At 42.1% G+C, this 13,292-nt stretch overlaps 1 protein-coding gene and 1 long non-coding RNA gene across 6 annotated transcripts in view; both read right to left on the bottom strand.

Moving 5' to 3' along the window:
* Positions 1-437: 437 nt before the first annotated feature.
* Positions 438-10,032, bottom strand: LOC306939245. Its single transcript, XR_013791861.1, has 3 exons — positions 9,852-10,032; positions 2,510-2,882; positions 438-501 (listed from the first exon to the last, which is right to left on the bottom strand). It is a non-coding gene; the product is annotated as an uncharacterized lncRNA (long non-coding RNA).
* Positions 10,033-12,469: 2,437 nt separating this feature from the next.
* The window catches only part of LOC306939840 (uncharacterized protein), a 48,793-nt gene continuing 47,970 nt past the window's right edge, over positions 12,470-13,292 (bottom strand). For all 5 annotated transcript variants that reach the window (XM_079524586.1, XM_079524585.1, XM_079524584.1 and 2 more), the window contains one exon: positions 12,470-12,961. In XM_079524586.1, the coding sequence (XP_079380712.1) occupies positions 12,899-12,961 (63 nt within the window). In that variant the 3' untranslated portion in view covers positions 12,470-12,898. The remainder of the gene's footprint in view (positions 12,962-13,292) is intronic.

Raw genomic sequence — 13,292 nt, forward strand, 5'->3', positions numbered from 1 at the left:
CCATTTGTTGTACAGACCTGTAAGGTAATTTAAGACTATGGGCTATATCTTGCGCCACCCCTTAACCCTTATCCCTAAATTTATTTGCCATTTTTTACTATTTTAAAAAACCTTTTAAAATAGTTCAAATAGCTGATCTACAAGCTCACAACGTGTAGATGTAGATCGGCTAGTCGAACTAGATCGAACTAGATCGAATGTTACTCACAAAGTGTGGGTAACATGTTAAACTCTTTTCACTTTGTCAAAATCACTTGAGTTGAAAATGTCTCAGAGCTCAATGGAAGAGAAGGGAGACCACCACAGCACATATTGTATATTGTATTTATACCGGTACTTTAAATAACATTGTATTCATCATTCAATAACATTTTATTCATCATTCAACTGTTGTCAGTCATTGTCGTCTTTGTCAGTGTGTTTCAGTTTGACACTTGCCTTGACATGGATCCATGTTACAGGACCACAGTGTAGCCATGTCTCAATGCTGCAATTTCGCTCCTGTTAAGAAACAAACACACAAAATGTATTTCTTCTGTGTGAGTCAGTCAGCAGAATGGTTCAATGCTTATACAAGCAGGGAGCTCACCACTAAACAGTGTGCAGAAAGATAGTTCCCCTCCAGTGCATTTTAATTATTTGCATGTCACATGATCGCTGTGTATAGGCAAGTGGTTAAACGCCAGTGGTTAAATGCTAAATATCAGCCACTAGATGTCACACACCACTCCACCTCTGCTGCATACATAAGGTTCCCATTTCCCTGACTCACGCCTACTACTGAGAGGGAGCGGTGAGGGGCAGGTATCGGCAGTATGGGTGGAGGTGGGGGGTATAGGGGGTGGGGGTATCCCGGGTGCACTGTGGAGTTGTTTTTTGGAAAATTGGAGGTTGAGATGTACATCAAAATAAACTTAGTGTGCCAAAGTACCCAAAGCTTCCAATTGTCAAGCTTTAACAAAAATAGCAGATCTACAAGCTCATAATGCCCATATTGTAGATACAGTAACTTTTTTTTCGATTAGCCAAAGTATAGCACTTTTAATATACCTTTGAATCAAATCTGCAAAGTAACAAGTAACTAAAGTTGTCAAATGCTGTAGTGGAATAGAAATAACATAAATGGAAAGTAAAGTAAAAGTACCTCAAATTTGTAAGCACTGTACATTATTGTATAGTATTTGAGTAAATTATTTGCACCACTTTGACAGGCCAAGCATATAACCCCAGGTGCACTAATTGCTACAGTGCAGAGGGACATGGGGTTGATATTAATGGTCTTAACTGAAAATGTACATCACACAGCTTAGACATTAGATTAAATGAGATGGCAGACCCTTGTGAACATGATAAAAATAAATATATCTGTAGTGTATAAATTGTGGCCGCAGTGACTTTACAAACTCTCCCTTCTAGCAAACACCATTTGTGTGTATTGGAAAAAGCTGAAAAGACTGCATGTGCTTTGAAGTGGATATCTTCAAAAGTATAAAAGTGATCAAAAGGTAAACAGCAATGGAAGTCATAATATACTCAACCTTTGAAATTATAAATGGAGTCGGTAAGTTGAAGCATACTGAACATGACTGCAAACAAGTGAAAGAATAAAGGGATTCGACTTGAAATAGCAGACTTTATTTGGTGTTTAAAGTTAAATATTTCATGTTTTAAATTTGTTTTAGAAGTCAACATGAACAAGCATATGTGTCCACTCCACATTAAAGGGATATTTCACGAACTGTGAGTCATTTCATTGTCTACTCACTTTTGTGAGCACCCCGGACAGTTTCCAAGTTGCTTGAACCAGTACTTAGATTTCAAACTCCCTTTTAACTATAGTAGATTAATCAAAAACAACCGTCCTGTTCTGGTGACTCATACTCCCCTCCTAATACGTGAGGGGGCAGTTTTCTTTTTGTTTGAAGTATGAATGGATTTTATTTATAGACTAATCCACAGAGGGGTGCCATGGACGCGGCCATTACTGAGGTCAGTGATGTGTACCATTGGTGTTTTAACTAAGCATTATGTTATACTTTAGCTATTGAAAAATAGCAGATCTACAAGCTCTATGAACTTGTAGGTCTGCTTGTAGGTCTGCTACTTCTGTCCATGTTACCGACGATACTATTTAGCTCTGTTCTATTTTAGTGTTCTCAAGCTTTATAATTTCAAGGACCCCCGTAACTCTGAGTGTACAAATGGAAACGTAAGGGTCCATTTGGTTCCATTTGTACAATCTCAGAATCACACACCCGTACGGGGCCATTTGGAACCCACTCAAGGACAGACCCACTGGTGTAGCAGAGTGTTTCCAGTGAACCAACATGCACAATAGCAGCACCTTGACTCTGTTTGACCAGAATGGAACAGAACCTTAATTAGTATCATCGGTAACACCTGTGAAGGAAGTAGGGAAGGGGCCCGGAAGTAGGAGGAGTTATTCTGTGTGCATATAGCCCAACACTCAGGATCGTACAGTGTGAAATCAGTAACGGGCGTCTCTCACCTGCGTTTCTTCTTGTACTTCTGCCGTATCTTAGCGACGATGAAGGCCAGGAGCAGGGCTCCGATGATGAAGGCCACGACGCCCAGCGTCAGCGGTAAGCTGACGGCCTCGTTCACCGTGTCCTCGCAGTAGTGCCCTCTGTACCCCAGCACGCAGTCGCACACCATCTCACTGCCGCTCCCTAGGGCGCCCACGCACTTACCGCGCCCATTACACTGTGTCTCCCCACAAGTGGGCAAATCGTAGTCAATCCCTGGAGGGAGGGAGGTGTACATTGTAGGATGGATGGATGACAAGATGAGTGAAGATGAAGGATGGGTCAGAAGGATGAGAAGTGTATATCGATGCACTGGAGGATGGGTTGGATCTGGCCCTGAAAAAGTCATAAACCTCATATTACACACACAATCATGATCCCTGGCCTTCACTTGAGAATTGCAAAGATTACATGACACTTTTACCAAAATGTTTGGCAGTCAAGTCATCAACAGAAACAGTAGAAAAAGGAAAAACATTTCCATTTCAAGATTCATTCATTCACATTGTCACATGAATAAAAAATAATCCAATAACAACGGAAACGTGACTAGCCTGTTATTTATGACATACAGTATCTATGAGGTATGCTTCCAAATGTGGGCAAGGTATCATTCCAAGTCCAATCAGAGCCAGAATAGTACCTCTCAGTCCCGGCATAGTAGTTCCGGAGTGGTTCCAACGGATTGTGTGGCCCTGGTCTTTCCCTAGTGGGTCTGATCGAGGGTAGCTACTGGGACGTAAGTCGGGACTTGATCACCCCGGCTGGGTCACCCGAGTGAGGAGTATGATGTTTGCGAGACCCGAAACCCTGATGACCTTGGGATACATCACTGAGGATACGTCCCAGTTGCATCCATGCGATGTATTTTCGTGTGTGTGTGTGTGTGTGTGTGTGTGTGTGTGTGTGTGTGTGTGTGTGTTGTGGTGCTGATCTGTCCAGTAGTCAAGATTCGTTCCGGACACACAGAAGGAGCCTCTTATAGACGGCTAAACACCAGCAGAGCCAGGACAGTTCCTTTCCTGCACTCATGACCTTGTTGTGTTTGTGTGAGTTGTACCACACCAGAGCAACAGGCAGCGCTGCAACAGTGGAGCTCAAAACAAAGCATGGTAACACCTTACCAGTGTTGCTTAACACTTTCTACTTGAACCATATTATTCAGCACTCTGGAAAAAGAATATTTCTCTGGGCTCTGGCATACCGTACCAACAGGCAAGGCAAGACAGACAAGTGTGTCTGTCTTGCCTGGCAGCAAAAGTGCATTTTGAATGACATCAGTAATATTGAGGGAGCTGGCACACTGTCACAGGCAGGAAGCATTGCTCAATGACTGTGAAATGAGCATCAACAAGCTTTCAGTAATGTTACAACATGCTAGTGCACCCACCCACACTGCAGATGAAAATTGAGCTAGTCTTGGAAAAGGGTTTTCAAACTTCTCTGGGCGTCTGTTTGCTAAATAGTCCAGTAATAATGTAATTCGACCTCTAACTAATTGCAAAAAAACCAAACTCAACTGATTTTGCATCTTCAATATATCCTGAATAACAGAAAGAAAGTTGCCTGGAATTGTCTGAGGGGAAAGTGTTGAAAATGGCCTGTACAGTATGGCCACCATTGACATCCTATTATAAGGCAATATTTTCTAAATGTCCTTATGCTTTAAGTAGCATGTGACATATCAAACTAGGTTGTTGTCATGATGCTGAAGCCATTCCAAGCATTAGTTTTGCATAAAAACACTCATTGGGCTAAATTTGGCCATAGCAACTTGCCAAAATGTAATGAGGTCAGCACATTTGGGCAAGTTACTATGGCCAAATTTAGCCCAATGAGTGTTTTTATGCTAAACTAATGCTTGGAATGGATTCAGCATCATGAAAACCCCCTAGTTTGATATGTCACATGCTACTTAAAGCATAAGGACATTTAGAAAATATTACCTTATAATAGGATGTCAATGGTGGCCACACTGTACAAGCTATTTTCAACACTTTCCCCTCAGACAATTCCAGGCAACTTTTTTTCTGTTATTCAGGATATATTGAAGATGCAAAATCAGCTGAGTTCGGTTTTTTTGCAATTAGTTAGAGGTTGATCCTGTATTTTCAATAGATTTCCTGTACTAAAAGGTAGACCTACTTGAAACTGTTCAACAACCACAGTTCATGTCAGTGCTGGTTGATAACATAAGACTTTATATTCCCTGTCCGCCAAAAACATGCAACACCGTGGGACGGTATCCTATTTCCCTGTTCTGTGTTCTGCTTTCCAGATAAACTCAGCACTCTCCATTGTTCTACATTCAATGAAGAGTTCATTCAAAGTAAAAGGCTCATCAGGTAACTAGACGTACAAAAGAGACAGGGCTATGTGACAGGCTCAACTGTAGGACACACGACAGTCAAGGTTTTAGGTATATACAGTATATAACAAAAGCCAAATACCAGAGCTGTCATGACAGAGGGTGTCTCTCCCCAAATGTGTGTGTGGGGATGACTTATTTAAAACAATATCTCCACCAGGCTGGAACGGCTGTGGGTGGGAGATAGTTTTGTTCCTTGTGTGGAGGTGTGTCGTCGTCACACCCGCAGCTCTGAGTCCAGTTTAGGTTGACTCAGGCCTGGTGTGATTGCTTAAATCAGCCATCACCCCATCCCACATTCTCATGTTGGTCTGCTGATGTTGGGATTTGTTTTACCCACAGAAACCTGCAAATGTGCATGAGGCAAACATTAGCCGAAAATAAATACAAGCACACAACGTGTCATAATAACAGAACTCATTGTGAGCCTTGTATAGTTCCCTATTTTCGGGTTAGTTATTTGGTGTATAGCAGGGGTTCCCAACCTTTCTATTACCACGGACCAGCATAAAATGTTCGTGGACCAGCATGCCTGGGTGGTGGGAGGGGGTCGCGGTCGTGCATCATCGTACCGAAACACGAAAAACTGTTGACTGGCCTCAAGTAGCCTATACCTGCTGCTATATTATTATATCACAACATGATGTTATATCACTGTCATTGACCATCTCATTAATCCTGGTGACGCACGGTTATAGATTCAGGTTCGGGAAAACTTGGGATTCCCTTCTCGTGTACCAGTGGGACGTGTCCCGAGTACCAGCACAGGCACACGTACCAGTGGTTGGGTATCTCTGGTGTATAGCCGCGGTACCCAGGCTTTTATTTTCATTCGCTATGGCTCAGAAAATTATTTTATGTATTTATTTATATTTGGTGTAGAACAGTGGTTCTCAAAGGTTCCTTGAGGGGGTTCCAAATGGACACTTACAGGTCTGTAACTCAGAGTGTACACATGGAACCAAATGGACCCGTTAAGGTCCATAGGTCCTTGTAATTAAAAAGTTAGAGCTTAGAGGGTCCTGAAGTGGATTGTCGCGTCCACACAGAGCCATGGACTGGAGGCAGCGGGTGCCAGGAGCTGTCAAATCACAGTTTCCTGGTCAATAAGCACATCTATATACGCCATTTTGGAAATAACTCTTCCGACTTCATTTACAGGTGCGATGAATCATGATAATAATTAGGCTCTGTTCCATTCTGTCAGGGTCAGGGTGTCAGGGTGCTGATATTGTGCATGTTGGCTCACTGGAAACACTCTGCTACACCAGTGGGTCTCAAAGTGTCCTTGAGTGGGTTCAGAAAGGCCCCGTATGGGTTGTTTAACTCCGAGTGTACAAAATGGAACCAAATTGACCATTTGTATACACTCTCAAGCCAAATTCCAATACTCGAAATCTCAGCCACTCGCTCACTCGCACATTGCAGAATGGGTACAGTCCAAGGAGGGTACAGGTCGATACAAAAACTGCTGAGAGGATAAAACCAGAAAAAGTACTAAGACTTGTTTACATCAGGGTCCTCCGTTTTCAATTCATCAAAATATTTTAAGACATACAAATATACACATCTATGCAAAAAAGGGGGGGGGGGGACTTTTACTTTTTTAGCTTCAGAGTTATGGTTGTCCTTGACATTAAAAAGTTTGAGAACCACTGTACACTAAATGGAACATTAATTAGTATCATCGGTAACACCTGTGAAGTTACTCGGAAGAGGCCCGGAAGTAGGAAGAGTTATTTGCTACTGGGAATAGTAGGCCTTACTGTCCTGTCCAATGTAGCCACTGTTGACCATCTCAGAGTAATCTAGTAAGAGAGTGGCGACACGCTTTGATCTCTCCGCAAAGCAGGGTGCTATAGTTCCAAAAATTGGAACTATCCCATTGAGATAGAATGAACACTTCCGCATTTTATTGTTCCAATTGGAGTCAACGCTATAGTGTCGCCACTCTCTTACTAGATTACTCTGGACCATCTGGGGCGCAGACGAGCCTCGAGACCCAAACCCGGACCTGAGAGTTTGAGATCTAGGAGATCACAAGCTTGGTGGTTATTTTCATCATATTAGCCTGATTCGCTGCGTTCCCGCGGATCTGAAATATCACTGCGCGGTGATCAGAATCAGCCATTGTTTCACACAGAGGAACCACAATACAGAAAACGCCCTTATTGGCAAAGCACTCCATTAGCCACACCTGCAGCTAGTGTACATCTGAATTTAGTGTGTACAAATGTAATGTGTACACACTCAGGAGTTATCCCATCCAGTCTTTCTCTCTCTGATATCTCCCTCTCAGCTTTATACTGTTTGTCTCTCCTACACCAAGGGTTTTCAACTGATTATGAACCAGGGACCACCACCCTGACTGAGAATCAACCTGGGGACCACCACCCTGACTGATAATCAACCTGGGGACCACCACCCTGACTGAGAATTAACCTGGGGACCACCACCCTGACTGAGAATTAACCTGGGGACCATTGTTGTGTTGGGAGGGGGGATATGGTCGTGGTGTGGGGGAAAGAAATTAACCTTCCATATTAAGCTCATGTTGCTGTTCATTGTAACTTACTCTATGAGTAAGCAGACACTTGCAATTGATTATGGGCACATTTCCTTATAATGGTGACTCAACCAGGCAAACCGGTACGGTTTCCCTTGAGATTCTATAACTCACTTTTCTGTGGAAGTTCTTGACATCCAATAAATCTTCACTTTCCTACATTACTAAATGCATGGTCAGGGACCACATGCAACACCTTCACGGACCACCAGTGGTCCACGGACCACCTGTTGAAAACCCATGTCCTACACGGTCTCTATTGCAGCTTTTCCTACTGTCTCTCTCCTACACTGTCTCCCTCTCACCTGTTCTGACATTCCATATGTTGATCCTTCCCCATCCATCCTTCCTCTTCGATGTCTACCTTTTGACTGATACATGTCCATTCAAACTCTAGATGGGCCTGCCCCAAAGTTATTAGTGCAGCCGGCGAAAACTAGAGTTCTCAACAGACCCGGAAATTAAGGCCCGGCCCTCATCAAACCCTGTACACTCAAGAGAATGTCCCCGCTACCACCCTTAGATCTCCATATATGGAGCTGACCTGTTCTGACATTCCATATGTTGATCTGACCTCATCAAACCCTGCACACTCAAGACAATAGACATGCTCCTTATATGGCCAGTACAGAATTCATTCCATGTTGATCTGACCCCCCCATGCCAAAGCGCCAGCGCTCGCCCAGCAGTCTGCCGTTAACGAGGCGGATGCGTGCACGCGAGCTCGTAATTTTGACTTAATTTCTCCGTTCATTGTCAATGGCAAATCTTGAGACGTGTGGGGACAAAAGCTGTTTATAGGAGGGGCTAGAGCCCCTCAAAAACGTATATTAAATGATATTACATTATATTATATAAATTAGAGTGGTGCCTGTTGGGCACTGGCACCGTCCCTTTTATGCCCATAGATAGATGGAATAGCATTGAATCAATGCTATTGATTACGTCTTTGACTCTTTGTGTTGGTTAAACAAATATTGAACCAATGAAAAGTATTAAAAATGCTTCTGACAAAACCAGCTAACTCCCTCAAACTGTCTCAGCTAACTGCACCCCCTCTCATGCAAGTATCTGACAATATAAAGTCACTAAACCAACTTTGATGAGGCAGTATTGCTTTGTTTATACCTATACATACAGGTGCTTTACCAGGCGCAGCAATAGAGCATGCCTGCTATGTTGATTGTAGTGCAATTAAACAACCAAAAGAACAAATGTTTAAAGGGAAGGAAACCACTTCATGGATATACAGTAGCTGCCAAGCTAACATCCAGCAGGGTCATTCTTACAGAATGTGTTCCCTCTCAGGGTCCTATTGTGGTTAGGGTTGCGGTTAGATTTATATCTATGCTCCCTATGCAGCCAGTTTGATCTAAACGACAGTGATACAGAGCTTAATGATGCAGCAATGATCTTTCATGCACGACTATATGTATGGTAAATGTAGTTGTTTATCTTTTTTTTTCATATTGTGTGGAATACTGGGGAGAGCTACGTTTTTTCATTTCTCACAAGACAAAACAAAGATACCAGATCTATTTGACTCATTGTGACTTGGGATGAGCAAGATGGTACAAGTCAACGGTTTCACAACTGAAATCCAAACATACTATAGGAATGACACAATATCGACTCGCTCTCGCTACAGTAAATGTCTATATGCCTTCATCATATAATAAACGCTAAAACCAGAGAGACTAAACAAATCTGAGACTATGAACACTGACTGTGAGAGGCTAAAATACCAAACAGACGATAAAATAAGGCGGCACTGAAATACAGGTTAAAAGTGCCACAACCACTGCCTGTTAAAACAGCACCTCATTGTTGAGAAGGGACCATTGTCCTTGTGGATCAACACACCATGAGTCTACATTCTAACTTGTGTACTCAAAGAGTAACTAGAAATCCCTCAAACATGAACAGTTGATACACAGTTACACACAACACAGCTTAACAATAACCAAATATGTATTGAAGTATACCAGGTTAAGATTGCTACACCAACAGCCGCAGCTTCAGAAGAGTATACTACAAATTTAACCAAATGGACCTGTACATGTGTTTGCATGCTCTCGGAGTTACAAATGGTTAAACACAGCTTACTGTGTGTGAACTCTTAAGAAGCCACATGCGCCTCAGACTAGCTGATAACAATACAAAAAAAAGTTATGATGGCTGTGAAAGGCAAGTCAAAGTCTGTCAGGTTGTTCAGGTTCCGCCAAAATAATAAAAACCCAATAGATTAGGGCTAAACAAAGACTTAGGGGCAGGACAACACACACACACACACAGTATACACAGCTGTAGCGATATACTGTAGAACATACCAGTAGCCTACTGTATCTTATCACGAAACGCAACTACTCACCAGGACGAGGAATGCAGATATTCTATAATGGTTGCTTTGAAATGGAGTACCGATCTTGTCAGTTTTACTGCCTGTCTGTATGAGTGGGAATATATATAACTTCTCTTTTCAGTGAAGGAATTCAGAACAAAAGCTAGGAAGAGGAAGGAACCGGAGCCCTTGTAAATACCTGCCCATACACCCAGACACCCCACCCTCCTCCCTTGGCTGTACCCTTACCTGAGCTCTGAGTCACACACACAGCCTACAAACAAACGCTCACACAACTCTTGCAAGTGTGATGCAATGGCCCCACACACACACACACACACACACACACACACACACACTCCTGAATCACGCCGGCTCAGTCACATAGTCACACAATGCTAGGATAAAATATACTATAGGTCTTTTTAACACTGAATTAACCACTAAAACCCATATACAGCACCAGATTACTTGCGGTCGCTTGTGGCTTTATACATGGTCCACCCCCCCTGACTAAACCAAATCTCTTCGCCACAAATTGGTCCATCCACAAGCTTGCAGAACATCAATTTTCACTTTGCCATAAGACATATGTAGGGCTTGAGTGGTTCAAGTAATGAAGTAAATCACATTTCTTGTTTACAATATAATAGAATAGACGCCACCTCTTCCTGCCTCCAGGTAAATGCTGATACATTTCTGTGGATAGGTGTGGTGTGTCCCTTCAGACAAGTAGGGGGGGATGGTCAGATTGAAAACAACTGAGAGGAGGTGAGAAAAACAAGTTGCAACAGGAATAGTCCCGAGGGATCTGAGTCTGGACCAGGCAGAGGCATGCTCACCACAAACATACCATTATAAGACCGCTACCAGTCAGCCAACTGTCCTCTTAATGGGCCAAGGGAAGGAGAGAGAGAAGGGAGATTATGATAGTGCAGGAAAGACAGACAGGACAGTTGAGGGACAGTGTAGGAAAGAGGCAGTAGGAAAGCTGAGAAGGAGACAGTGTAGGGGAGACAGACAGTAGGAAGGTTTACATGGACAGTGTAGCTGAAACACAGTAGGAAAGCTGAGGTAGACAGACGGTCTACAGTAGGAAAGCTTGTGCGAGACAGTGTAGGAGACAGTAGAATTGAGATGAAAAGTTAGCACTGTAATATTCTAACAGCCCTTGCATGACAGAGGCCCTCACAGATGCCATGTTTTACCCATCGTATTATTCATATTGTGGTTCCAGTGTGACGTGATGTCATGGAAGTTAGAACAGTATGTTTGTTGTCAGTGACACACATTCAACAAGGACTTGTGGAAGTACTGAAACATCGTTATTTGACACCAACAACACTGACTTCCTGTGGAACAGATAAAAATGTCGAACACCTGCCATAGTTTCAGCTGACACTGCTGGTGGACATTATTCAGGTGAAAACCGTGGTTTGTACCTGCTTTTTTCCACCTAAGAAATACAGAATTCGACCAGTGCCTTCCACCCCTAACCTTCACATCATTGCTGGGACTAGGTCAGATCATATAAACCTGATACTAGCTGCACTACACTGGCTGCCAGTAACCTTTAGTTAACTTTTAAAGCTCTAAACGGCATTGCACATCAAACCCCCACATCACCTCAGGTAGCCTGATTTAGAACCATTACTAGGTTCATAAGACTAAGCTGCTGGCCAGTGCCTTTGCAGCCAGGGATCCCAGACTCTGGAACAGATAGTTTTGTAACACAGGTTTTATCTAAAAAAACAAACAAAAAACAAAACAATTAGTATAGAGGCCGTATACTGGTCCTCTCCTTCCCCCCCCTCTGCACCAGATCTTGTAGATCGGCTGTTTTTACAGAATGTTCGCCTATTACGCCCAGTATAACAACGCTAGGGTTCATGTGGTTAAAGGGGAAAACCACTCACCAAAATGTAACTGTCATTAAAGGACCACTTCACCACTTTTCAACATCTCTTCATATAATTGGTCCTCACTAATGTTTTCCTACTCAGTCTGTGTCTCATAGGAGGGCTTTGGGCAGTTCGGACACCCGTCCACCAGTGACATCATCATTAGGCAGATTTTTTTTTAAACAAGATTTGTTTTAAAATATATTTAGATTTGCATTATCGTGAGAACGATGGCTTCAACTTTTGCATTGCAACTTTTCAGGAAAATAAAGCCTGCCGTTTCTATTAGCTTGGATTCACCATCGAAAAAATGGTGGTATTTTATCATGAACATTAGTTAGGACCAATTATAGGAAGAGAAGTTGAAAAGTGGTGAAGTGGTCCTTTAATATACCTTAAAGTTGTGTGGAAATAATAAGGTCTTGTGATCAGAGACATCACAAAGAGCTACTTTTTGGCTTGCAAAGTACATCTTCGTGATGTCACTGATCACAAGACCTCAAGTTCTAGACCTCCAGTTCTAGGTTAAATAGAAGGGGGGGAGGGGGGGGACTTTATTATTTCCACACAACTCTGGTATATGAATGACATAGTTAATGTTGAAAAGGAGTGGTATTCCCCTTTAATGATACATTATATGAACAGGGTAATGGTGAAAACCAGTTAGTCTTAGCAGTAGTTAACATCTTCATTTACAGTTATTGTAATTGATAAATTACGGTTAATAAAGCAATAGAAGGGGCAGAGTCCAGTTTGTGGTTCCTCCAATAGCATTTATTTCAAACGACTGTTTGACATCACCATTTTAAAATTCATGGAAAGATGCAAGTGATATAAATTACTTAGGTATAGAAAACTGCAAAGGTTTTTAGTAGAATCTTGATTACACAGATCAAAAGACAATAGTCACAAAGTAAAATCCTCTGTTCGTTGAACTCCCGAAGAGTGCCCATATTTGTGCATATATGGAGTTGAATAACTTAGGATTGTACTGCCAAGACAGTGTCATATGATTAGACAATGGATTTCATGACTGCCAAGACAGTGTCATATGATTAGACAATGAATTTCATGACTGCCAAGACAGTGTCATATGATTAGACAATGAATTTCATGACTGCCAAGACAGTGTCATATTGGACATTGAATTTCATCTGTTTGGGATGTGCTGCAGAGTCACATTGGAGGCTCTCTGATCTGTGCCCGAACATCAAATGCATCAACTGGACTGTCTGGATCCTGGAAGAGAAGACATTTATATTCATTATAAATCTGCTGCATTCTGTATTTAATGAGGATTTGTTGCATTTTAAAACTAGGTTTTTACCTAATAATGTTTTGTATTAACCCATTTTGGACTGAGGCCGATTCTAAAAATGCTTTGAAAACCTGACCTAAGTTTTCTGAAAAACTTCAAATATTTATATACCAGCATCAAATATTTTTAATTTTTGAATACTGTACAGAACCCCAAGAGGGGTTCCCGTCCAGAATGGGTTAATTGCGTGCTTTAAAAGATTAACAGATTAACATCTGTGGAGAAAAGGATAATTCAAACTATTTTCTTTTA

Source organism: Electrona antarctica (genome assembly GCF_951216825.1).
Source record: "Electrona antarctica genome assembly, chromosome: 16".
In the NCBI taxonomy this organism is placed as follows: Eukaryota; Metazoa; Chordata; class Actinopteri; order Myctophiformes; family Myctophidae; genus Electrona; species Electrona antarctica.